Raw genomic sequence first — 25,062 nt, forward strand, 5'->3', positions numbered from 1 at the left:
AAAGTGGAAGTGGGAGAGAGAGAGAGAGAGAGATGAAGAAAATACAGTTTAGTGTCATATATTAAAATGTCTACTTCCTCAGTCAATTTCTCTTATTTACTTAATTAAACAATTTTATTATGTTGTTCAATAAAATTACTTCGCATCAATGATTTATTCATTCAGAATGCATTCTAAAATCTCGACCACTTGTCTTAAGTTATCTTTTGCCATTTGAGATTATGTATTTATTTATCAACTACTATTTTTAGAAAACCACACTAACAATCACTAAAATTGTTCATGGTAGTTTTTCTCAAAATTGGCCTACTAGGGAGATTTTTGTTCCAGGATAGGAAAAGGTTTTGAACGAGAATTTAATAAATTTCCTGCCTATCCTTTCACCTTAAATTGGATTTTTAAAAAAAATGCTAAATAAGAACATCATTTATTTATGTGAGGATAAATGAAATTGAAATAAAAACTGCCTTTTTATAGACCTACAAATTCCATTGAAGGAACCAATTTGATAAACTAAATGATGTCGTAAAATTTTTAGTTGGCCTTAAGGTCGGTTTGTTCGAAATTCTTTGGTAGCATCCGATATGAATTATGTGAATGAGAAGTTAAGGTGCTATAAGGTGTATGGAATGCAGTATGTCGTTGGATGCATTTTATGCATTAAAATGCACAGATATGGAAGAAATTCACGCCTGCTGAATTCAAATCTAATTTCAGAATATCTGCTGCTCACCATCCACTCACTGTTTTAGAGGAAACGAGAATATGCAGATAACATTTGAGTAAAAATTAACGCATGATAATTATTATAAAATTATACATATAACTTTTTTTTAGTTGTAAGCATCTTTCGGTATTTCATTGATAAAAAGACTACAAATACTCAGCCAGCTTACTGAAGTTCCAGATTCCTTAGAACAGCTTTTAATTCGCATCCGAATTTCTTCCTTACCAATTTGAGTGTAATAAACGATGAGCGACGAAAGATTCTATCGTAATTATGATCAAAATCCAAAAGAGCTGGAATTTTAATGCTGGCTGAGTATTTGCTGTCAATTTATCAGCGAAACGCAGAAATTTGCTTAAAGATTATACTGTTTAATTTTATAATCACTATGTTTTAATTTTTATTAACATTTTTTCTCTATATACGGGATGTATTCTCTTCCTTTTAAACAATGGATGGTTGCGTGTGTGAGTGACCGAGAAATTCAGAAAACAGATTTTGAATTCAGCAGGTCCGAATTTATAAACACCACTATTTTGCTTAAGGGACAGGTGTGATTTTAATCTGCCGTAGTGTTATTAGTTAAAATTCGAAATAATTTCTGAATCACAGGTCGACTATACGTTAATTAAGCAGCACTATCTAAAAGTATTTAAAATTTTATTGAAAAAAAAAAGAATAAAAAGAACTAATTATATAAGGTTACTACAATGCATAAACGAATATGAAAAAAAAACGGATTAATATCGTTCAGTTGACAACTCAAAGTAGATATTTAAATAATTAAGATTTATTTAATCTAATTAATGACTTATATGACAATCAACGGTATTTAGAAAGTTTAGTTCGCTCTGCAAGTTAATTAAATAAACTAGAGAATAATTATTACTTTTTATGAGCAATGAATTCAAACGAAAAACATTCCCTTTCTTCTAAAAGTGCTCATTTTACTTCACTATACTAAATTCTAATAGTTTCTGTGGTTCTATTACGTGTTACAACATCATTAACGGATAATTTAAAAGGCTACCTTCATATCGCGTCATTTCTACTGGAAATAGTACTCAAAGATCCTCACATAGACACAAACCTATTTAATAGTTGCCATTTCTAACTAATCGTGACCACTATACAATATTCGCGGTGTCGCCCAGGAGTGAGGAAGGAGAGGGGAGAAGAGAATTTATGGAACTGGGACATCTTCATTAAGTACTCAAAAGAAACACTGAAGACCATCGTGTTGAGCATTTGACTGAGAAAAAGAAAACAAATGGCTACGGAGAAAGGAATGAGTTCATATAACGAGACCATTGCTAAAATATAGGACAATCCCAGTTCATGGCAGTGAGTGTAGTATATAGGGCCAGGAATCCTAGTGATGGAAATCAAACTCTTTTACAGCTACCACACAGGACAAATATGTAAAACAATACTATGTTCATTTTACACTGTCCGCAGACCGATCGAGTCGTTATCGTAGCAAACTGCTCAGTCTGGAAGACAGTGACTCTAGCCATGGAAGCTTGGATTTTTCTCTTTATTCCACCTCTAGACAAGAGTCTGCTATCATTGGGCTTGATAATCAATATTTGATTAATCGTAGTCATGAACATACGTTCTTGTACGAGTTCTTCCATACTTCAGCAAAAGTAATGAAAGAGTGAAATCTGTAAAAGATACTCAAGGGCAAGGTGATCCGAATGATGACAGTCCAGGCCATGAAACCGTAGAATCCCAGTTGAACTGGACTGGCCTGGACTTTCTGCATTTCAAACGTGTAAATGATCCAAAGAGTAAGGTTACTTATCAACAAAAAGGTCACAATTTGTCTTCCTGGTTTTGTATTGTCATGCTGAGGTAAATGAGTCGTTCGGCAAGTAATGTCAGCAACGAAGAGCGATTGCATCGTCACCTGAATGATGGTCATGCAACTGGTAACCATCACAAGTAAGTTAGAAGTGTGGTTTTGTGGAAGTAAAGTCCCCGCTATGATTCCAAACATGGCATACATATACAGGCCAAATGCTCCAACTCGCAGCAGGATGTTTCGAAGATCATCACGACGCTCAAAATTAAAACGTAAAGTCCGAATGCGGAAAAAACCAACAAGAATGGCCAGCACAGAAAGGACCATAATGGCACAATGAGAAAGGTCGGACAGATACACTGCCAACAGTGTATATCTTTCGTGATGAATGAGAACGAAAAATACGATAAGGCAAATGGTCGCTGCTACAAGGAGAAGAAGGCCAAGAAAAAGACCTTTACTAGAACCGGCACAGTTCACCCTCTGAAATGACTGGCTGCTCGACACACGCGATAGACCATCTTCGTGCACTTCGGAGATATGGTAGATGGGATTGTTTCCAATATTCTTCCACATAATGTAAAGCACCGCTGCTCCGATGAGACTATATTCCACAATGAAAGGATACAAGAAAGGAGAAGAGTCCGATACGATCGATCCCATGATATCTTGCTTCTCACAGGGATTACTCATATTCATCGTGTCATTATCTGAAAGAATAAATACTCTTCACTTTTCAGGTTTTTTATACTAAAGTTAGCATTTTTATAAAAACATTTTAACTTTATTATTCTTCTAATATTCTAGTAATTTATCCTCACGGAAGGAAATATAATTCATCTATTCCATAGCATACATCATGGATGTGGCAGAATTAAAACAAGATATTTCAATACTCTATGAAACAAATTGACAATCATTGAAATGTTGGTAAACAGTTGATTTGCTAAAATCATCCACATTTAGTAAAGTTTAGTAAAATCATTCACATTAGTTATGTTCTTAAATGTATTGACATGCATGCATAACCTCTCATTTTTCCAAATTTCTTTTCTATTCTTTCAGTCGATTATAATTTAGTGATCTCTTTGTTTGTTTATCTACTTGCCGGGATTATTATTTGGCATACTGTACTTGATTCTCTTATCTATATGTGCCTTTGGAACAGCCGCACTGGAACAACACCAGTGCTGTTCTAGCTACCAATTTCTAATGTATTTTCGTGATGCCTGTAATTTACATGATTGTCTTTGATTTACACTTACTGTCTTTATTCGGCGAATGAAGTGTAGGTTCAATTGTTATGGCAATAAATGCCATTACTCGGTTCTTAACCGGTGTTCCGCGAATTGGTTACAAGTGTTCCGCCGGTGAAAGATGTCACATGACACAATTCTGAGTGCAATTGGATAATCTGAATAAAAAATGTCGAGGGAATTATTTCCGTTATAACAGAACAATTAACAATATTGGAAGAAAAGATTTCAAGTTACTTTCCTTCCTTAAATACACACAATTATGACGATCGAGTTGTGAATTTTCATTACAAGACGAAGAACAATTAGGCTACCTTGTCAACGGATCGTACCCTAAAAATTAAATTTTCTGAAATATCTCTTGAGGAATTTTTTTGTCCAACCCGAATACCCAGCTCTCTCCACAAGAGCACTGAAAATTTTACTGTTTTCAACATCATATTTATGTGAGGTTTCTCAGTATTAACCAATATAAAAACTAAAAAAGCGTGAAAGACTTACTAATATAGACAAAAATACAAGGATAACTATATCCCATATTAGACCTGATATTGCTGAAATCTGCAAAAGCCGATAAGCTCAAGTATCGCATTAAAGTAAGTTCCATTTTTATAAAAGGCAAGTCCATGCATATTTTATTGTTAGTTTTATGACCCTAATGTTTTTGGTGTTCCCCAAATTTTTCTTATAATCAAAAGTGTTCCGTGACTTTCAAAAGGTTAAGAACCACTGCTCTAAACGAATGTTATTGTGTTAAGCACGTTTTTTTTTTTTTTTTTTTTTTTTGTAATTGTAATTTCTAAGTTTCGTATTATCATGGTATTTACTAAATCTTTAGTCAAACCGATCTGATCATACCTTGATTGTAGTCATCAAGGACCGTACCGAACAGACTTATATGCAGTAATATGATATATATGTTTTGGGATTATTATGAAGTGCCCGTTTACTAAATTTAAAAAAAATATATATATATATGGAAAGTACAAGTGACTGTATAGAATACTAGGTTCACCTCTTAATTTGTTTTTCTTCCTATGAATTAATATACTTATTTGTGCTTGTTTTTGCACTAAAGGAAAAGCATAAAGGAATAATAAAACTGAGAAAAAAAGAATGAATAAAAATGGACTTAGAAAAAGACTGAGCAAAACCCTGAAAAAAAAAAAACACGAAATAATTGAAACAGATCTTTGTTTGTGATGTATCAAGAGTGATTTACCTCTGAAAGGAAGCATGAGTTCTTCAAGGCTGTTGCCGAGTCCGTTTTCCAGACGATGTTCAGCTACGGCGTTGAGTGTTTCCTTGCCCACAGTCCTGATCCATACACATACGTTTGTCGCAACCACGTGCATTAGACCAAACCTGGCAACTACCTTGAACTTGTGAATATTCAGCTAGAATAGAAAAAAAAAAAAAAGAGAGAGGGTTTCAGAATATTTAATTACCATTCTCTTCAAATCTTCACTGTCTATTCAAGGTATTGAGGATGATACTGAATCCGATTGTTTGAGTACTTAAAAAAAAAAGAAACGAAAAGAAAAAGAAAGAATGTTTCTCGAGCAGCAGTAATTCCAGGATTATCTAGTCCTTAACTCACTCACGAAATGTTAGAACACCAAACACAGGATTTTTCATGAAATTAGCTGTGAAATTTTAATAAATTAATAAAGTACGATTTTTGCTGTGTAAAGTACACCAAGGAAATGGCGTATTTCTTTTAAAAGGAACTCAGATTGAGCTGGACTATGTGATTAAAATTACCTGAGTTATTTATGAAAACATATGTCAAGAGATTTATGTCTATCAATTGTATTACTTAAAGTTAGTGTGTCTTAGCAAGGTGAAAATTAAATAAATCAGGAGTAATTTAAATTTATATGGTTTCCAGGATGTCTGCCAAAACAGAACATTTAAAACTAAACAGGATATTTTTGCTTAAAAAAGGGAAAAAATATTAGTTCATTTTAAATATTGTCTTTGATAATTTTTGAATTCGTGGTTGGTGGTGAAAAAGAGAGAGGAATGTCTATAAAATAAGTAGAGGTTAACAATGCGCAGTGAGTGTGATTATTAAGCTGTTTCATTCTGAGTTAATTCAGCTTTGTGCGTCTTCAACTTACGTCATTTATCACTATTTATAATTAAATAAATATAAATATTTATTTAATTATAAATTTTTCAGTGGTTGATTTATTTGATAACTGAACTTCCAGACTTCTGTACTTTCAAAGGATTTAAACAGTTATTAAATGATAAAATCAAAAGTGAAGAAATCTGTATGTTTCCATAGTTATTACACTATATTTTGCAACATTTTATAAAGTTAAATTTCCAAAATGCACAGCATATAATACTTACTCTTGAGTTCACAAAAATAAAATACATCTGCGCAAAGGTAAAAGTCATCTGAAGTATGGGATTAATTCCTTGTAACACATTATAACAACTGGAGGTAGGGGGTGTCTCAAAGAACGAACCAAATTCCAGTCCATTGTAAACCATTGTACCAAGACCAAAAGCTGAAAAGAATTAATTTATGAAATAAATCGAAAATTTTTGAAAATGTTATTGACAAAGTAGTAAAATACAAGAAAATCCATTACAGGACATAATATGATAAAATAAAATTCCCGTTCAATGTTGAACTACTATTCAAGGCAATCCCTCACTCTTCACACTAACTCTTTCCACTGCAAGCTCATTGGCTTCCTTGTTTGAAAATAGTTTCATATCATCCGGTATTCAGAATGATTTCTGTTGAATATCTCCTGCAGCAGTAAAGTAACGTCTTCAATTTGATTTCTTTTTTATTTAGAAAAGGAAAAAAAAAAATCCGAATGTTAGAAGTAACTGGTTTGCTCCTTGAAGCAATTAAGACTGCCAAATACAGGTCAATACAGTATATTATGTTTGATAAACTGCTTTCTCCAGGCATTTTGCGTGGGATGTAAAACCATATTTCTAAGAGGGAAACTTTACTATTCCATAACTCTATATGAACTGGTTAACTCATCTTCAGTCGAAAAACCCTTCTAATGATTCTTAACATCCTCTCCATGATTCGAATCCTTGTCTTTCTAATCCGAATGCAAATGTTCCAAAACTGTTGCTTAGACTAGGTGTTTAATGATCGGTTGCGTTGTTATTGTCAATCGCCACTGTTATATTTCTGTTGTTCTTTCATATCACGTCTTCTCCCAACTACCTTAAAACGAGAGGAAATATTTGGTTCACAATTAGTCCTTTTAGTCCTTTCATTTTCGTTTTGTTGCAGTGATTTCCAAATTATCCTTAAGGTGTTTGTGCATATCGTAAATTCTAGTTCTCACACATAGATACTTCACCTTATGCTTGTTTTAAAAATTCCCAAGTTTCTGAGATGTGTTTTTTTACAATGTCTGGGATAACTTTTGTTCATCTTGATTCGTTGCAAATGCATTAAGAACGAAATTGAAAATAAATGTAGTGAGAGTGAAACGATAATGCAAGTACCTAAAGGTGATAATCTGATAGTGTTAAGAGAATGGAAAGAATAAAAATAAGAGTAAAAAAGAAAACAATGTGAAAGGAGTATGTAACTATCTTATTTTACTAGGAATAAACCTGCTATCTGTATTAATAGTGTATGATTGTATGTATGACAATTTTTCACATGACACAACATACTTCGCACATAATATGTAACATATGACACACAGAGTTTTCATGAGTAGTTTTCAATCTTTTATGAAAGCATAATATGAAAAGTTAAAATTTTCATTTCATTACCAAGGTTTATAATAGTTGCTTGTGATAAATATTCACATAATTTATAAAATATTTCTTTATTTACTATTTATTCTTTATTATATGCAGCACAAACAATAATCCTCACTATAAACAGAAAATTTTATAATATTCTTTCTCACATGTAGATCATCTGTGGAATAAATAAATAAATAATCGTAGTAATCTCCATTCCCAACAGGTGATACCATATTGTAGTGAGGAATAACATCATGAATAAAAGCATCTTAAAATTTACGCTATTATAACTAACATATTTTTAGCTGTATAGGCCCAAATATTTTGTCAAAATATTTATTTTCTTTTTTTAAATGAAAACACTGCAACAGTATTTTACTGATAGGATAGGTCGCGATCTGGGTCTGTTAAACTGAAATACCTGAATTTTATTTTATCTATGCCAGTTTTGGACGCCGTTGCTGCTAAACCAGTTATTTTGTTTGGTCATATCTTTATTAAATTATTTTCTCAAGTTCCATTTCACCTCATTATAAATTAATCCCTGTAGTCAGAAAGGATGTCATTTTACCAAATAATCTACGCCCACACAGATCCTTTACCATAGATTAAATCCAGGATAAGTCCTGGCACAGACCTTGTAAGACACCATATGTTATCGTTATGTTTCATTACTGAAGTTAATGAAGCCGGCATTTTTTTATTATTTATCTGGGATTTGAATGAATATTAATAACACTTCTAATACCGTATCTGCGCTTTTTCAGAAGTCGGATTGATATAATGTACAGTTGACTTTAAAACTATCAAGAAAAACGTTACTAGATTAATTTATTTATCTCACAATAAATTAATTTATGAAATTCTTATAAGCACTTTTGCATATAATCGACTCCATTTTATTATTTTTTATGTCTCCCGTCTACGAAACGTTGTAAACCTATAATACATTGGTAGTAACCGTGTGCGCGAGCCGAGGAATTTTTTTTATCGCTTTTATTACTGTATTTATTGAATTTTTTGTAGTCCTTATTTTCTCTTTAAAATATTCCATAATATTGATATTGGTTTACAGTTTCCAATTTCATTTCTTACATTTAAATTACGACAAATAGAGCAACATTTAAGCACTTATGAAAACCATAACTAGCTCTTTCTGCTCCCGGGCAAAGAATAAAATACTGTGTTCCCCAATATAGTTTTCACGGCAATTATTTTTCAGAAAAAATGGAAATATGTACATAAATACATAAATAACAATAAAAGCAATGAATATAAATATTTGTCAATTTTTCGCTTTTCATTTTATTATCTTTTTAGTACAATCAAAAATCATATTTAAAAAAATAATAAAATGAAAAAGGTAAACAATTTTTGTCTTTCCTAAATTTGTGAACTCGAAGCTAGTGCCTCACTCGCCTTGTCGTTGTTACGACTTTGGCGCTCAATACGCTTCCAATTTTCAAAAAACATACTTTTTAATAATACAGGCATACTCCGGTAATACAACACGTTAGGTTCCATACGACTGTCGTATAGAGAAATCCCTACGAAATTGACAAGCATTACTGTCATGCTGTTGGTCCTGCATATACTTCACTAGTTTCTTTGTTCCTTTTTAGTCTTTAGATTTTAGTTTTTAAAAATTTTTAATTTTCAAAACTTTCCTTTTCAAAATGTATAGTCCATTTTATTCATCGTGTTCTGTTTATTGTTTATGCATTAATAGCAACAACATTCTCTTACAGTATTTTCTCGGCTCAATCAACTTTGCCTCCAAATATTTTGTCATCCTTGTCTTCCTAAAATATACAACCAGGTATGTCTTTTAAATTACTCCTCAGTATTAATTAAATTTTTATATTAGTGTTTAACTTAGCATCTGGTTGTAGCTCCATTATCTACTAATACTAAGCTCTGCTATTTTTATATTAGCTGACATCAGGAGCGACATGAAACTTTAGTTTCAGAAAAATCCATGTACTAAAGTAATAGTTATAAACAGTTTATAATTTACAGCGAAACACCAAAACACAGAGATGAAGCAATCGACGACGTCGTAAAAAAAAAACAGTTCATGGAATTACCGCCGAAGTAATTCCAAAAACCGTTGTTTTGGAATTACCGCCGAAGCAACTAAGGCCAGTGTATAATGTATGTAACTTGCGTGTGTTCTTCTAACCGATATGCCTGTTTTCTGGGTAAAGCTGGATATTCCAAAAAGAATCCCCCCCCCTACTATTGTGAGACCGAATAAATCACATTCAGTTGAAAATGCTATTACAGCAGTTTGTCACTTGAAGCATGAGATTTCAACCCAAGTTTTTCAACAAAGGGATATCGTCAATACTGACTGAGGAACTACGAAAGTAATGTGTTTATGGTAAGAAATCTTAGAATTGAAATTATCTCATGAAACTCAAGAACAGAAATCTTTCTTTCAAACATGACTGTTTGATAGCACAGATGTTCACTAAGTTGAACTTCACTTCTCATTGCCTTACCATTCTCAAGTGTCAGGCAATTAGTGGCTAATATACTGCTTATGAGCACTACAAGGATTGTCAATTGAAAAAGAGGAATGGAGTGAACAGTCATCAAAACTGGATAGGATTTGAGGTCAAAGCCTATTAATGTATAGGAAGAAGAGCGTGGATGAAAACAGAGATCACTTGGTGCTCTGGTATTAGTAAGAAAATTTGAGAGGAAACTATCCAGTGCACATTTGCATTTGTGCGGGTTTAGTCTAAACTGTTTGTCCCACAACGGACGTCATTCCAGTGCTGACCAACGTCTGCGGCCATCTCACAGAGTAGATAACTCATGCATTCCAAAGATCGGTAATGCGAACAAATCATTATCTCAGATGTAATGAAGGAACTAAGAAAAAAAATGCGTTAAAGATAAGAAATTCGGTAGAATATAATTCAAACAAAACTGCTGAGTTTATCAATTAAAAAGAGGAATGGAGTGTACAGTCAGCAAAACTGGAGAGGATTTGAGGTCAGTGAAAGAAAGCCTATTAATGTATAGGAAGAAGAGCGTGGATGAAAACAGAGATCACTTCGTGCTCTGGTATTAGTAAGAAAATTTGAGAGGAAACTATCCACCATACACAAGTGAACATCCAGAGGGAACTGATGACCCAACAACAATGGATGGAAGACAGCCCATAAGATGATAGTTTTGCAAATAAGCCTTTATCCCAAACCAGATCAAATTTTCTGAAAATATCGAGAGGGGCCAGATGTTCCCATTATTTCCGGAATCATATGTTCAAATTTGAATATGGCTGACCAGGAAATATGCTGCGGAGCAAAGAGTGGCAAAATTTATAATGGTGCTAAAGAATCTATTTGTGGGTTACCATCTAGTGATAAAGTTGATTATTGATCTTCTTCATTGTTTTAGAGAATGTTGAAATGAGGAAAATGGAATGATTGTTAAACAGCGGACTTCTATTGCTTGTACAAAGGCTGAGCACAATTCTGAAGACTACCATAAACCAACAGATGTTGGATCAGAACAAATAGAGATTCTCCTGATGACCTTTTGGCTAAAGATCAGAGTAGATGTGCATGAGATGTTGTTGGCACAATAGGAGGCGATTTGTCTTTGTTGTCTATGCAAGACTTGGGGGAAAAGATTTACGAGGCAGTCAGTTAGCTTTATCTTTGGGTGATGTTATTAAGACACTTCCTGAATATGAGAAAAGTGGAAGAACGGAACACCGGAAAATGGTCTTAACGAGATACCAGTAGGTTTGATTGCTGAGTGAAGTAAGCAGGTTAGGCTTAGGCATACTTGTTTGAGAAACAAAGGATTGGATAGTGAACTGGCAGATGAGGGCCCTCATTTCCATCAAGGGTATTTTTAGTTTGGGAGAACGAAAGCAGTAATTACACCACGGATGGGGAATAAAAATCACGGAGGTCATCACATCTACTAGTATTACAGTTTCAAAGGATACGATACCGTGACTGAGTGAAGCATGTTCCACAAGAAACAAAACCAGGATTACTGTCTAATTTACCAAGCAGAGAGCTGACATATACACAAGTGTGAGAGTTGAACAGCTGGTTACGAAAAAGACACAGAGTATTAAGAGGATGGTTGGAATTCACCTGGTATTCTGGTGAACAGATGGACAGTTTATGTTGGATTGTTATTAATAGCAAATACTTCAATAAGCCACCATCTCTTCCAGCTTGATCAGCAGAGTGAGAGAAAGAAAGCCAATTTGTATTATGCACATTGAGGTCTCCTAAGAAGATTACTTCGCTTAGGTGTATAATTAGACTGTAGAAAATCAAGCTTTAGAGATAAACAACCGAAGACATCAGAGCCGTAATCAGAATCTGAAAAGTGATAACGATAGTAAATTAATGTAATTAAATATGTCATATAAATTTTCGAGCAAAGGCAGATGATACACTGGGTATTCTGTTTGGCATTATCTGACATGGAATATCAGACCTGACGAATACACATGCACCGCTGTTTTATGGATGGAATCACCTATTTTACTAAGCAAAAATGAATATTAATTGCTGAGGCTTCCAAATCAGTATTTGTGAGAAATACCAGGTATAATTGTGATGAAACTTACTAGGGGATGGTGCATATCATTTATGTTATGGTCAGATGTTTTTTTTTTTATTTGGTTGTACTGTTGGCTTTTTTGGTTATATTCATCATTCTTTTATATACTTTTTTATTTAATAGATATAATATGCTTATCATAAAGAAGAAGCTCGTGAATTAATAAATAATGACCTTGATAGAGAAAGCAGGAAAAAAAAAGGTTTAAAGATTAATCTGATTAAAAGCAAACTGATGACAAATTCAGATCATACCGAACTAAAATTAACAGATAATCGTATTGAAATTGTGGACTATTTACCTTGGTCAAGTAGTTAGTTTTAAGGAAAAACAAGATAAAGAAATAAGTAGAAGAATCACACAAGCAAACAAAGCATTTTTTGATGTATAAAAACTACTTGTTAGGAAATTTACTTATATGCCTAAAAAAGAAAGCTCTTTGATATATGCATTATTCCGGTGTTTATCTATGGAAGTGAGACATGGGCAACACAAAACAGTAAGACAGGTTGCATATAGCCCAAAGAGCATTGGAGGAAAGAATTCACCACAAAACAAAAAGGAATAGAATAAAAAAATACTAGAATTAGAGAGAGATAACTCGAGTAGATGATACTGTAAAGTGTTGTAAAGCATCTAAGTGGAGATGGGCTGAACATATTAGTAGACTGCTAGACGAAAGGTGGACAAAATTAAGCATTCGTGAATACCAAGAGCATCAAAGAACAAGATGGAGAGATGATCTACAAAAATTTGACATTAGATGGTGGACATTGGCTAAAAACAGACAGAACTGGAAAGTTAAGGATGGGCTTCTATCCAGCAGTGGATTGAAAGAGACTAAAGAAAATGAATATACGTATCATAATAAGTAATAGACTTATAATATAAGTAACTGCCTGCATTATTGATTCATGAAATATATTGGAAGCAAAATGTTGTTATCCCTGGTGATTGTAAAGTTCGTATAAAATTGATTACATTCTATTTCGAGAATGAAACTAGTTCCATTAAAACTAAAAACAGAGATTTAACTGTGATTTTACGTCCTATGATAACTAGTTTGCTTTTTGTGACATACATTTTAACTCTACTAATTTGCTAAAAATAAAATTATAGTAAATTTCTGAATAAGTGTTAATCATCAGAATTTGCAAAAGTGCGTGCTCTAAGACAGCACTGTCTTTTTGTTTATATTTTAATAAGAACCGTTTTTTATATGCTTAATAAGAACAGATATGAGGTCAACATTTTTTGGCTCATATCAACTTTAAAAAAATTCAAAATGTAGGTATGATATTCGACTTTTCCGTGCCCTGTTTAAGAGTTAAAGGCTTTGACTGTGATAAGCTTAGGCTTAGTCTATTATCAATTCAAAATGGTGTATAAGTAATCGCCATAGCAGAAATGCAACCTTCAATCAGAATGGATTTTGTGTGTGTGTGTGTGTGTGTGTGTGTGTGTGTGTGTGTGTGTGTGTGTGTGTGTGCGCGCGCGCGTGCGCGCTTCCTCAGTAAATTCAATTTACCGAGATGAGAATATTTAGATGTCGAACAGCAATATACTGTATATTTTTCAAAAATATATCTAACATACCAATGGCCCCAATTCTTAAAAAAAGACTTCCGTGACTTCTGTCGTTGTCTGAAATTCTGCTTTTCTTCAATCTCTGTGGCAGTGGACATTCTCCTGATTCCAGGGATGCACTTTTGTCACCTAAACGACGTAGACTCTCGAGGATAGTCACTTTTTTCCCTTCCTTGTTACTGTTTCCATTCGAAGTTTCATTAGGGGTTCTGAGAAGGAAGACGTAGATGTAAAACAGGAACACGAGACTCACTGAATACAAGAATAAGTAGAACCCCTGCACAAAAGAATAAACAACAGCATCAGCATTTCTGTTATGCTCTAATCCACTACTAAAATTTCCATGATCATAAATACGAATGTTACATGCAGTGAAAAATGTGTAATTTTTTTTAGATTCACATATTCCACTCTTTCATGTAATTAACACTTTCATCGTCAATTTTCCAATTATGCGATTCACTTATTTAATTCATTCAATAAATGTTTTTAGCAATTTAATCACGCTCTTTTATTAATATGAATATTAGAAAAATTAGTCCTTTATGAATATTAATATTTTCGCTACTTATAATTGCATAATTTGGAACAGAAAAATAATAAGTTATGTATTAATAACTCGTAACTATCATTAGCTGACTTTATTATTTGGCAGTGCTTTTATATAGCACAACTGAATGAAGTTCCGCATTCTGAAACTGAAATGCAGCAGATATTTATAAAACTAAATAAAACCATTGATAATTAAGTTGGCAGCTTCTTACTTGCATTTTGAAACACTTTTAATGTTCTTGTACAGGCGAAGGGACAGCCTAATAATATTTTTCTCTATATACGAGTGGGTGGGGGGAGTCTTTCTTGTGGTTATATCAGTTGCTTTAATATAATTTTTGTTCTAGATGTTTATCAGAACTTTCCAGAACTCCCTCGTATAAATATATTTCTTTCTTTGGGCTTTTGCCAAATCGTCTGTCGCTGTTTGTTAGTTTGGTATTCATATTAACGCTGTACCCTCGTGATATAAACCACTTTCGAATGAAGTTGAGCCTCCATTGCTTATTCTGAAAGCTGTCGCGAAGTTTGACCTTCATGGGTTCGTATCTCTCGACGATGCGAACCACCTTTATATAAGGCTTTTTGCAATTGAAGGTAAATGAGCTGGTCTCGTACTGCGATAACAGGGTTTCTTTTCTCAGTAACTTGGTTTTTCTTCCTCTAAAGACAAACCGACCCCATGAACACACACACACACACACACACATACACACACACACACAGAGAGAGAGAGAGAGAGAAGAGAGAAACAATAATAATACATTCACCACTAGAGAAGACAGTAATGAAAGCTAGCCCCCATCTGTTCATGAAGAAGAAAACCTATTGTTTTAATAATAATAACAGAACGTTTAATTCATATAGCCTAGGACTTCTAATCAATATTTCGTGTATAATAATGAAATACTAAATGTCTTGCACTAAAACAATGTTTCTGTTTAAGGCAAGCAGCGTTCAAAAAGTCCATTGAACTTATTTTGGTCCAACCCATCTAGGTGGGAGACACTGTGAGTACTTGCAAGAACGCAAGCAAACACACACATACACACACGGACCTACACTCTCGTAGAACATTTTTATTTAATAAGAAATAATTTTATAAACATAATCTTTTTAAGAAAACCTAGATGCTGCACTAATAATCATTTTATGGAATTCTAGTTGACTTATTGGGACATATAATTAAAAGGAAAAAAATGAAGATAGGGGACTTGGACGAGTATATATTTTGTATTTTTTGCGCGGTGAGCAGGATTTTACATAATTTATCGAGCACTAAGATAACAATTATGCTAATCATTTATAAATGTGATTTTTTTAATTCTCTGCTTACATATTCATTTAAAATTTAGTTTCTCGATACAATCTTAAAAACATTAAGGGTAAACTAACCAGCAACTAACTCACTTCAAAATATAATAACGGAACTCGAGGTGTCACTATCTCCGAGACGAAGAACGCTATACACATCACAACTAACAGCTGGGCATACATCGAACTCATAATTATGAACTGTTGGGTCCTGAAAAGAAACGGGTTATATTAGTGTTTCTAGGTTAATCATTATCTATAAAAAATAGCAGACAGTTCTACGTAATAAGAACTGATATGCACTCTTATCAGGATGAGATGAAGAAGAGTATTAAATTTATTATTTTGAACTTAAGACGAAAGCATCCTTACTTCTGAACTTTATTAAAGAAATGTACCAAATATTCGTTGGGAAGATGAAGAATTATCTACTCCTGCGATGAATAATGTATTAGTAGGCTCCAACCGAAAAATTGTAGGTCATAATTTCATAATGCACATTGATCTTTATGATTTGATACATCCAAAAACTTAGAAAATCAGTTTTTATTATATATATATATATATATATTATATTTCCTTATATATATATATATATATATATATATATAGAAGAAAAAGAAAACAGAGAGTTGCAAATTACTTCCTAGGGTGTAGAAGATTAAATAAGAAATTTGTGTATATAGAGATTTCTATATACACAAACCTGTGTACATCAAAAAGGTATTGTAAAACATATCACAGATACGTTATGTTAAAACTAGATGTTACAGCTCTTTCCAGATGCGTATTTCTTGCAGTTCTACATGACTGAAAGATACCAAATCTTGGAATGATTCAGAATTCTGCATCGCTACGACTACGAGACAAAGAAAACGCCTAGTTTATTGAAAGTAGATCATGTTACATTTCATCATCGGCAATAGCACTCCCCTCCACACACACAATTCCACCAGAATCTGCCACTGGTTGCTATAAAGAAAGAAAAAATATCATTGTTCATCAATTTCTGACATGCATACTTTCTCAAGGGTATAACAGCACACCGTGCGTACTCTGATAGTACTATAAAATAAAGTTTATGTTATTACAAGCTTATTCTAAACAGTTTTCTTTTAAATTAATCGGTTATTTATCAGGTCTCCGATGTTGTTATATGTTACCTTTCGGTCTTTTAAGGCACTACTGGCATTGAATACCCGTTCAGTGCCAGTAGCGCTGTGTTGGTTGTTCTGTTGTTTTGCTGTTTATTCTATTGCCTTTGCTTATTCTGTTGTCTATTTCCGTATTTAATTTGCAATCTTCACTAAAAAGTATGCTTAAATAACTGAAATATTTTACTTGTTTGGTTCTCTATTGATAATGCAGTTGATGTTTTCTATGTACCTGCCTGTTTCCATTTTGTTCTTTTGATTACTGAATTTCATAACAGATTCAAGACGCTAAGTATACTATTTTAGTTAATCTAAAAGAAAAACTTGTATTGGATTTATTTAGGAGCATATACTCTCCATAAAATAAAGAGTTGAATTATATCGCTCTGGTTATGATTTAATTTCCCATTTCTTCATCACATCATCTGTATCATTCCTTTATCACATCACATGTATTCTTCGTTCCTTCTACATCATCTGCATCCGTCATTTCTTCATTACATCAACTGCATAAAGATGAGTTTAATATGATTTGGGTTTAATATCTCTGATTACGAAGGTGTTTAATGCCACTTTCCTTCATAATGTGATTCATACAGTGATAAATAACAGTAGAGGTAGCGTGCACACTTGCTTTCCACCTGATTTTACATCAAACCATCTTCCCGGACATCCTTCAATTCTAACTGCTAAGAGAAATCTGAACAGCATTTATTCAGAATATCCCCACGGATATTATAACCATTTCCTTATCCTTTATTACAAATAAATGTTGTCTGCACTGATAGGCAAAATTAATTAATCTCTCTCTCTCTCACTGTTTTTCGTTAGCAACTGCTGCTACTACTTTTAAGTGATTTTCTCTTTATAAGTGGTTCGTTGCGCCATCTTCTGGTCAACTTATAAAAATAGGTTTAAAACGATTGTAATAGTCAGTCAGCTCCTTAAAGGAATAAAGAATTAATAAAGTAAAATAAAGAATTTTTAAGCACTCATAATGCTAATAACAAAATTATTGTCAACAATTTAATAAACGATTTTTCTTTCATTAATGTCATCGGGACATTTTTTCGCGTTCAAATATTAACATTAAAAAGCAATGGTGTCCTCCTTGAGGATAAATTCAGAAGGTTATAAACTGAATTCTCTGAATCAATGTCTTTCGCTAGGTCTTTAAAAAGATATGAAACGTTCTGAAATGAAAGAGACAAAACGAAAATATCATTAATTAATTCTTGTCCAGATAGGAAACTGACTATACATATTCATATCTATAAACAGTGACTTTAAAGATATATTCAAACTGATACAACAAACAAATATTTTCTTTGCAAAGATTGCATTTATATCCATCAAAAAAATAAAATATTCAAATACCATCATAATATTATGGCATAAATTTCAACATATGCTATCTACTAAACTTCTGATATACGGCAGGAGTGCAAAACCTTTTTCGGCGTTCTTCTATCTATTTATTTGGTCTTCCTGAGCTGTTTCTTGTGTATCTGTTCACTACGTCAGTTTTAGCTAATATAGGATGCTCTATTTTGGCAATCGTACAAACAAGTTACTTATTATTGTGGCAATCTCTGAACCTTTTAGGAAGTCAGCTAACTATAAATATTTTTATTAACGTGAACCCGTCCATATAATGGCGAGAAACCTATAATATACTAGTATTAGATTAAAGGATGGATAATATGGAAACCTTATTCTAGACAACAGACATGAAACTTTTTTTTAAGTCACTTCTGGCTTCCAGTGAGTGGGAGTTTTGGAGTTTCTGCGAAAATTCATTTCGAAACGGAAAAAATACGACGTTCCATTTTTCGAATATTCTGCGAAATATTTTAGAAGTATACATCTGTAGAATCCACTTACTTTACTGAACAAAAGCAATACAATTTATTTCAGTTGGCTAACCGGTGAAATTCGAGTTAAAAAAAAAAAATCTCCAAATTGTTAAGTTTTCTATGGTGCTTCGGCAACTGCGCGTCTTAATGACATGTATCCTCCCTTAGCGGCGAGGTAGGTGGCGGAAAGTCAAGGGAAGGAAGCCCTACTATACGTGTGTGTGTGTGTCATGAAACTACTACCCTGTGCTAATTAAACGAGCAGCAAAAGTGTTTCATCAGTCGGTGATTTTTTGTGCCAAATGCTCCATTTATTTTTATTTTTTGTATTTTGTATTTTTTGTATGAGAAAAAGATTAATCTATACCACTGAAGTGGTTTTTATGTGAATTTCATCATACATTCTTTAATTCTTTAGAATTTGCTAATTCTTTGTGTACTATAAGTTTGTTAGTATGTTACACTGATGACTCAAACATTCTGCGATTTTGCTAAAAACATAAAATTTTAAGAGAAATTGAAATTGAATATAGCAAACTGGAATAATACATTTTGTCCCAAGATGAAATAAAATGCTTCATCTGATATCAGAAAAGATAAAAGGACTATTTGCCAGTACACGATGTTAATTTTTTTTTTTTTTTTTTTAGATAATGTTTGTTATTGAACCTTACTGCGAAGCAGAAAATTGAGAATTTCGGAATGTTTCCACATAAATGAGCTAGTTATTAATAACATTTTTAACCTTTTCCTTAAAAAAATTTTTTTTTTTTTTTTACTATTATCCAAAAATATCGGAGTGGGTGGAAGGTACATTATCTTTCTTAAAGGGATTCCGGCTCTGGATTCCGATTACCTTAACATGTGACATTATTTCATCTAGGGTGAAAAGTGTATAAACATTGCGAATCATTAACTTCCTTTTGTGTTAAACTAAACATAAATTATAAAAATGAATTCGAAGCAGGTTTTATATTTCTGAGGAGAAAATCTGAGTACTCGGAGGAAAACCTCAATACCATAATCTGGTCCGAGATAGAAAAACTCGGTGTTGAGATTAATAATAATAATATTCAGATTATGTGTATGCATTGCTACTCCATTCTGATCAGACGAAACTGATATATGTAACTCATTATCCCTCCCACACACCCAACTGGTGTAGATTGGCTTGCGCTTAACTTTTGTAATCGGATATTCTTTACAGCATTTATGTCATTTTTAATCACCAAAGGGAGTGGTTATTAATAATCACTCCCTTTAAAAGACGCTATAGGATTTTTTTTTATTTTTGTCCACGTAATTGTGTGTGTGTAAAGTTATACTAATCCCTAAAAGGATAATAAAATTATTATCTATATTATCCTATCCATAAAACAAACAAATGTGGTTTTTTGGGCTTCTCTCGTCAGAATTCTTAAGTAACATTGTGCGATGTTACATCATCAAGCAAATGAAATTCACACAGCTCAAATTTTAAACTTGTGTCATGATAAATGTTATTTACATTTATAACTTTTAAATTTATTAAAGAACAATAACCAGCTAAAAGAACTCTGCTATTATATGCATGTAGAAAGAATATCGCAATTTTGTGTTGACCTAGGGCAAAGAGTCAACCGGTTATAAGGTCGAATATGCTCTTCTTCTGAACAGATAGTTACCGAATTTATGCTGAAATAACGTTTGCCTTCCTAGGTAAGGCGGTTTGCAGCAAAGTTGGAAGTATTTAAACATATTCTTCAGTGAACAGTGTTTACTTTGTATAGCTCATTCTGACATTTCTCACAAGAGATTCTACATGGTTCTGATATTATTATTATTATTATTATTTACGGCAACTGAAATCTTTTCTTGTACCTACAAATGTTAATGCTAATCAAAAATGCTTAAAATTAGTTCACGAGAAATTATTCTTTAGGGGGGGGGGATAAATTATTAAGCAAAAAGAAGGAAAATATTTGTACATCAAACTGAAAACACCATTTCTACATACAAATAATAAAAAGAAAGAAATTAACTATTTATGTTACTGCGTAAAAGTTCATCCTGTGAAAACATATTCAGAAAAATAAATAAACGTTTCTAGTAATCTCTGAATAACATTTGCATCATTACTTTTAAACATTTAACAATCAGAAATGCCATAAGATTTATATGATAAACTTTCCGAAAAGAAGTTATACGTAACTGAACATTAAAGCGAAAGAAATCGAGAAATAGCTACGCTACATAGCACAGGTAGCCAGACTAATTTGATGAAGCACATGTGTGATGTTCTACTTGATACCGGCACACAAGAAGGAGGTGGGGGGGGGGGACTTTTCACGGATAAATCTTATTCAGAAGTATATAAGGTGATTAGAATCTGTTTTCTGAACTTCGTTAAGACACAGAGGCATCTTACAAGAACTTTTGATTTTCTCATAAATCTATCTGTCCATAGAAGAAGAATTTTACTTTTTCTCTAGAAACAAGCCAACCTGTATGTAACTACAGTATATTGATATAAGGTGCAAATGCATTGAGGACCACAATTCGGAACTTTCACACACTGTACATTGATTCGGGAACAACTCAGCTCGATACCAGTACAATCAACAGCAGATGCTGTTGAATGCACTGACACCAAGAGATTTTAAGCGTTAAACATTCATTTCTCAACCATAGGAGCATTTAAAATTTTATTTAAATCACATTTGTCCTGAATTCTTTTAGAGAATGTTTGCTCGAATGTTTCGAATTTCGAACTACTGAACCGTATTTGTTCTAATGCGAATTCTTTTACAAAAAAAAAAAAAAAAAAAAAATCAATTAAAACTAATGCTTCGATTACTTTATGTGTCATTTAAAATCAACTGCAAGAGTAAAGCGAATATTTTCCTGATAAAAACGACAAAATATTAGAGACTAATAAATGGAAATACAATGGAAATGGAGATTTATCTGCGGCCAAATTTGGTGTGAAAAATTATTATTACTGAGATATTACAGTTTAAAATTCTATGCAGCCCATTATTTCACTGTAGAGGGCGTTACCATCATCGCAAGTACATATAAGGCGCAGTTTTATGCGTAGGTGTTAATAAAACAGAAAAGGGAAGTTAAGCCCTATTTCTCCCTCCTCCAGAAGGGTGTCGACAAAAACACCCTCTTACAAACACCAAGACTACACTTACCTCATGCAGTCCAATTATGGCGTCACTTTAATGCAACAAACTACAAAATTGTGCCGTAATGTATTTTCCAAGCACACCAACGCTTAGTGTGTGGTATCTGGTCATCTGGAATCCACGCTATGCGCAAGGTCAGTGTGAATTAGATGAGGTGAATGGTGTAAGGCAAACAATCCTTCTCTTCTATTGCTGCATTCGACAGATAATTAGTGTCAGCAGTCACAGCGCGTGCACATGCTGAGGATGTGGACGGTCATGTTTCAAGGTCTGATTAGGTACGGTATTGTCTCCTAAAACCAGTGAGGGAAAAGCACGCACACATATTCACTGATGTAAAGCACAAGCTTAACAGATATTGAATGGATACAACTTACTGACCTCTAGTGGTGAAGTTTCGAGTTTGCTTCAAATCTTTTCGATTAAAAATAAAAAGATGCAACATATCTTGAAATAAAACAGGATACTTAAATTCTGTGACTCGGGAAACTCCAGAACACATGGACAGAGATAAAGTTGAGCAGTTCACAGTACTTAAGTTGTTTCTTTTTATGTGGGGAGAAGGATAATTACCTCATATTACATATGAAAAAAGTGAAGAGCGTTTGTGTGTGTGTGTGTGTGAGGGAGGAGGGATGAAGAATTACAACAGACAAGGGGGGGGGGGAGGTCAGTTCAGATCCACGAGGCAGTATGTTTAATTTTGACTGAGGTCAAAGATCGGGGGGGGGGAATGTGTTAGACGTCTTTGTATATATGGATTCGAGAAGAGGGTTGGAAGGATTTCAGATTTTACTGTAAAACGCCTGTTGATTCGCCTGAAAGCAAAGTTTGCTTCATTTAGCATTTCATTTCCCAGTCAAACACTTTTCAAAACTAACTGATATTACATTATATTATCGATAGATGGCAGGCTTTTACGAAAACCAGTTGCGCAATAAAATGATAATCCGACGCGATGCGTATGCCAAAAATACAATCTCCTGAGAGAGAAAGAGAAGGAAATATTCCCTGGGCTGTTGTTGCCGTAGAACCGAACTCCATTTTTCTTAATTTTTTTGAAATCTCGTTTAATCCTAGTTTGATAGAAAATCAAAAGAAGATGAAAACTTTTTAATAATTATTAAGAAATATTTTAATTTTTGAAAGCAATACTTTGGAAATTTAATCGGTTTGATCGCAATTCTAAAATACGGTATTTTTAATTTGAACTGTTATTTCTGAAGGCTGCACAAAGCAGATCAAAAAGAAGGCACACGGATGTGCTTATCAATGTAACTCTCTATATGCGTCTTTTGAAAAAGTTGGAAAAGACTCGGGTTTGAATCTTGTCGCTATGACAGGAACCTTTATAATGCTTTTCGACTGAAGAGTCAGCAGATCTCGTATGAAGGTGGCAGGAATTTTCCTCTCTGTTTTTCATCCCGAGGCTAGTAATTAGACGTTTTGAAGGAACATACGTACTATTATTATATTATTATGGCGACTAACACATATATAAAAATAGAATTTATTAAATCTCCAATATCATTCGTCCAATGTTATATGGAACAGTGCCACTCAGAGAGGATCATTAAGTACATTAAAAATATGAATCACAAGATTTAAATCACGTACTGACGTTATCGCTAGTAACTGTTCATAATTTTTATTGAATAAGTTATTTAATTTTGAATTATAGAAGCTATTAATTTTGCTCATATGAATTCTAATAGTGCAATATTGCTCAGCTGTGACAGAGATACGAGCTAGTAAGTATATGCTACGTGATTACTCATAACTTGACTGGTGATTCATATTTTAAATGTAGATAACTGATCTCTTCTCCCCTTGAAGATGTCCATGTGACAACGAAATATATTGGAGTTTTAGTAAATTCCATTTTTATGCATGTGTTAACCGTCGTAAATATATAATAATATGTTTTTGTTTTGTTTTTTCTAGTCAATCCTACTAACAAACATACACATAAAATACATTTCAGAAATTGAGTAGAACTCATCATATGTTAATTGTGGATTGATGTAGAATAATAATAATTTTTTTTTTTCGCTATACCCTTTGGTATTAATTTGGTCTAGCTACTCACTGATGAAGCCTCAATAAAGGCTGAAACCGGTCTGGGTAGTGACCTCCCACCATAATGCAATAACAGCATACATTTCCTAGGAAATGTGTTTTTACATTATGGAAAATACCAAGAATAGCGATCAGAACTTTACCCACCCTTGCCACGAGTTGCCTGCGTTTGTATTACGTAATGGGACTACTTGCATTAGCTGACGCTATTAATCGCCGATATTTTTATAGTTTATACTATATTCGGCATGAAACTCTCTGATACCAATCTTTGAGTTTCTTATTCGGTTTTAAAACAATGTGGGATTTAATATCCCCTTAATTTAATAATGTTTATATCGCCGAAATGAAGCCTATTGGCTCTTTATATTTAAGTAATAAAAATTTCATTTTTATTATCATCACATTTAGCACAGATTTTTATGTGCTGAATGGTTGTACTCGTTTAGGTATGTGCTACTCCACACTAGCAAAGAATGTGAATTGAGGGCATAATAATAATAATAATAATAAATTATCCTAGACTTGTAGCAGTTTCCGATTTCTCTGATGCATAGTACCATAGTTTTTTTTTTTTCAAAAATTATATGAATATGGCTTTCACTTTTTTTAATTTTTTTTCATATTTATAAGGATGATAATAATAAACCTTGTAAATTATTATTAAGTTAGCATTGCAGGGATATTTTTCACCATCAGCTACTTGTATAATTAGCACTCTTTAATATTTTTCAACTGCATCATTGTTTATTCCCTACAGCATTCCATAGACGATGTTTAGAAGAAACACTTTGATTTGTGTGATGCAAAATATCTTTAACATATCATTAAAAAACATTGGGTATCAAGCTGCCCGTTTTATTTGCATGGAAGAGTTTGTTATCAGCTTAGTAACAGATCTACAACTTCTCTATCAAGGAATAGCTTGTCGAGTCGAGGTGAGAGAGACATTCGCTCCCCAAAAATCACCAGGACAGTTCCCAAATGTTAATTTAATGAAACGACAACAAGAGGTAAGCAAACCAATGTTTTTATCATCATCATCATCAAATTCCTGATATGTACCCTCAAGGGGTGTACAGGATATGATAGTACTTCTTGACTTCGTTGAGAGTACATTTATATTTCTGTCAATGAATACTATTTCTTAACAGCGAAAGGCTAGAACAATGCAAACATATTCAGAATGATACATCAGACCGAATCTG

The 25,062-nt window shown here is 33.1% G+C and overlaps 1 protein-coding gene across 1 annotated transcript in view; it reads right to left on the minus strand.

The window, feature by feature from the left end:
- Positions 1 to 2,048: 2,048 nt before the first annotated feature.
- The window catches only part of LOC150100281 (proton channel OtopLc-like), a 52,790-nt gene continuing 29,776 nt past the window's right edge, over positions 2,049 to 25,062 (minus strand). Inside the window, exons 3-7 of the mRNA XM_090402930.1 lie at positions 15,689 to 15,803; positions 13,736 to 14,003; positions 6,152 to 6,312; positions 5,013 to 5,187; positions 2,049 to 3,244 (exon numbers count right to left, since the gene is read on the minus strand). Of these exons, the coding sequence (XP_090259056.1) occupies positions 2,331 to 3,244; positions 5,013 to 5,187; positions 6,152 to 6,312; positions 13,736 to 14,003; positions 15,689 to 15,803 (1,633 nt within the window). The 3' untranslated portion in view covers positions 2,049 to 2,330. The remainder of the gene's footprint in view (positions 3,245 to 5,012; positions 5,188 to 6,151; positions 6,313 to 13,735; positions 14,004 to 15,688; positions 15,804 to 25,062) is intronic.

This window comes from Typopeltis vanoorti, chromosome 13, assembly GCF_054136105.1.
Source record: "Typopeltis vanoorti isolate ZY-2024b chromosome 13, IOZ_Tvanoo_1.0, whole genome shotgun sequence".
Classification (NCBI taxonomy): Eukaryota; Metazoa; Arthropoda; class Arachnida; order Uropygi; family Thelyphonidae; genus Typopeltis; species Typopeltis vanoorti.